This window comes from Apteryx rowi, unplaced genomic scaffold (assembly GCF_003343035.1).
Source record: "Apteryx rowi isolate R43461 unplaced genomic scaffold, aptRow1 scaffold_0, whole genome shotgun sequence".
In the NCBI taxonomy this organism is placed as follows: domain Eukaryota; kingdom Metazoa; phylum Chordata; class Aves; order Apterygiformes; family Apterygidae; genus Apteryx; species Apteryx rowi.
Window position 1 is genome coordinate 11314169 of NW_020447195.1, and position 3191 is coordinate 11317359.

Here is a 3191-nt window from a genome sequence, read left to right on the forward strand (position 1 = left end):
TACTGGGCCATGCTGGGTGGTGCTGGGCTGAGCTGCGCACTGCAGTGCTGGGTTATACTGGGCCATGCTGGGTGGTGCTGGGCTGAGCTGTGCACGGCAGTGCTGGCTTATACTGGGCTGTGCTGGGTTATACGGGGCCATGCTGGTCTAGACTTGGGCCATGCTGGGCTCTGCCGGGCAGTACTGGGTTATACTGGGCTGTGCTGGGCCACAGCTGTGCTGGGTTGGGCTGGGTTATATGGGGCCATGCTGGGCTCTGCCAGGCAGTACTGGGTTATACTGGCCTGTGCTGGTCCACAGCTGTGCAGGGCTGGGCTGGGTTATGCGGGGCCACGCTGGGCTAGACTTGGGCCATGCTGGGCTCTGCCGGGCAGTACTGGGTTGTACTGGGCTGTGCTGGGCTAGAGGTGTGCTGGGCAGTGCTGGGCTGGGCTGGGTTATCCTGGGCTGCGCTGGGCTTTGCTGGGTTATACTGGGCTGCGCTGTCACCCCTGCAAGACCGGGCTGCGGTGCCACATGTCCCAGGGGCGGTGGGATGCTCCCTCCGCGGGGACGCGGGGGCTCCCGAAACGAGCCGCCCCGGCCCCGCTCCGAGGTGCCGTGTCCCTGCAGGGTGACGGGGGCCACCGCGTCCCGCCTCGGCCCCGGGCCCCGCTGCGGCACCTGCCCCACGGCCGCTGGCCGGGGCGAACCCCCTCCGTCCATCCGTCTGTCCGTCCGTCCATCTGTCCGTCCCCTCGGGGCCCCCGAGCCGCCCGGGGCGGAGGAGGGTGCCCGGCTCGCCCCTCGCCGTCCCTGGCGCTCCCGCACCCGCAGCTCTCCCCTCCTCTCTCCGCAGGGCGGCCGGAGGGAGCTCGGGGGCAACTGCCTGAAGGGGAGAGGGGTGACGCCGCTGCGAGTGGCGCGGAGGTGAGCCGGGGCCGGCAGCATCCGCCTGACACAGCGGCGCAGTCGCCGGAGCCGGGACACGTCAGCTCCGGACACCGGACCGGGGAGGGAGGGAGCTGCCCGCCGGCCCGCGGAGGTGGCGGGAGCAGAGCCGGGACCGCGGGCTGGGACCGTGCCGACACCGACGGCGGCACCGATGGCGGCAGCRGGGCGGGAGGACATTCCCAGGGCCAAGGCGCTGCCCTTGGGGACGGGGGCGCGGGGACCCCGATCCCGGCTGTGCCGCGCCGGGCTGGGCCGGGGGTCGGACTGGGAAGCAGCCCGTTTGCAGCCGGAGCCGCGGGAAGAGAAGGCGTCGCGGCCCCGTGGGCGCTGCCTGTTCGCACGCAGCCGCTCGGAAAATAAACCTGACTTTCGTGACGGGCCGGAGCCTGGCTGCCGCCCYGGCGCGGTGCCGAAGGAGCGCGGGACCCGGGATGCCCGACCCCATCCAGGCCTGTCCAGCCCTGTGCCCGCGTCCGGCTCCCTCCCACGTCCTGTGCACCCTGGCCGGAGCCCAGAGCGGGAGGGCGCCAAGGCGGGATCCACGTGGGGTCCCGGAGCAGGAGGGCGCCAAGGTGGGATCCACGTGGGGTCCCGGAGCAGGAGGGCGCCAAGGCAGGATCCACGCGGGGTGCCGGAGCAGGAGGGCGCCGAGGCGGGATCCACGCGGGGTGCCGGAGTGGAAGGGTGCCAAGGCGGGATCCACGTGAGGTCTTGGAGCGGGAGGGCGCTGAGGCGGGATCCACGTGGGGTACCGGAGCGGGAGGGTGCCGAGGCAGGATCCATGCGGGGTCCCGGAGCGGGAGGGCACCAAGGCGGGATCCAGGGGGGTCCTGGAGCAGGATGGTGCCAAGGCGGGATCCAGGGGGTTCCTGGAGCGGGATGGTGCCGAGGCGGGATCCGGGGGGGGTCCCATGGCAGAGCGCTCCCGGCACAGGCTGCCACCGCGGCTCCCATCCCCACGGGCAGCTGTGCGCCGGGAAGGGCCTGCGGCTGCGGCGATCCCTGGCCTGGCCGGCTGCGGGAAGGGGGCCGCGCTGGGGGGGGGGGGGGCCGCGTGCAGCGGGGTCAGGCGGGGACACGGGGCTCCCTGCCCCGGGCACCCTGCCGGCGGGGGGAGCCGAGCCCGGGAAAGGCACCGGGCTCGGGGGACGCGCGGGTCCCCGGGGCCGCTGCACCCCTTCCCGGCCCCGCGGGCGCCCCGGGAGCGCCGGGACCCCCGCAGCCGGGGCGAGGGGCCGCGAGCACCTCTGCCCCCCGGCGCGGCCCGGCTGCCCCCGGCGCAGCCCCCCCGCCCGGCCTCCCTTCCCCCAGGGCTTGATTTATGGAGCTGCCAGCGCGGCGCAGCTGCGAGAGCGAGTCCCCGGCAGGGACCGGGGTGGGTGGGAGAGGCTTGTTCTCAGCGTGTCTAATGCGTCCCAGGCCCCAATAAACAGCCGTGAGATTCTCCAAACATCCCGGGACACTGAATCCCTGCCCTCGGCTTTCTCGGGGGGCAGCGGCGGGGCAGGGGGGGGCTGCCGCTCCGCAAACAGCCCGGCCCGCACATGAAAGGGGACACGCTTCCCTTGAAGGAGCAGCCGGCGAGCCGGCTCCGCGCTCCCGGGAAGACCCCGCGCTCCCGGGAAGCCCCCGCGCACGGCCGCCCCGCGGCACCGCTCGCCCGCGGATCATCGGAGCGGGTCGACACCCCGAGGCCGCCTGGCAGCTCCCGGCTTGGCTCCCGCTGCCTTCCGTGCAGGGGGCACAGAGGGTCCCGGAGTGTCCCAGTTTCTCCCGGAGTGTCCCAGTGCTGGGGATGCAGCCAGAGCCTGTCCCGGCACTGGGGCTGTGGGTCCCAGCATGTCCCGGTGCTCACTGCACGGCTCCCGGCATGTCCAAACACGGGGCTGCAGCTCCCAGCGTGTCCCAGGGCTGAGCATGAGCGTCCCAGCRTGTCCCAGTGCYGGGGTCATGGGTCCTGGCATGTCCCAGTGTCAGGACTGTGGGTCCCAGCATGTCCTAATGCYRGGGACCTGGGTCCCAGCGTAYCCCAGCATGTCCCAGTGAGGGGGCRGCGGGTCCCAGTGTGTCCCATCACCTCCCAGTGCTGGGGCCATGGGTCCCAGTGTATCCCAGCACGTCCAAGTACCAGGCGTCAGATCCAAGCATGTCCCAGTACCAGAACTGTGGATCCTCATGTGTCCCAGTGCTGGGGTCATGGGTCCCAGCGTGTCCCATTGCCGAGGCCCTGGGTCCCAGTGTATCCCAGCAGTTCCCAG

General features: G+C 72.7%; 1 protein-coding gene across 1 annotated transcript in view; it reads left to right on the forward strand.

The window, feature by feature from the left end:
- Window positions 1-913, forward strand: part of TCF15 (transcription factor 15) — a 2580-nt gene extending 1667 nt beyond the window's left edge. Inside the window, exon 2 of the mRNA XM_026067970.1 lies at window positions 838-913. Coding sequence (XP_025923755.1) covers window positions 838-913 — 76 coding nt within the window. The remainder of the gene's footprint in view (window positions 1-837) is intronic.
- Window positions 914-3191: the final 2278 nt, after the last annotated feature.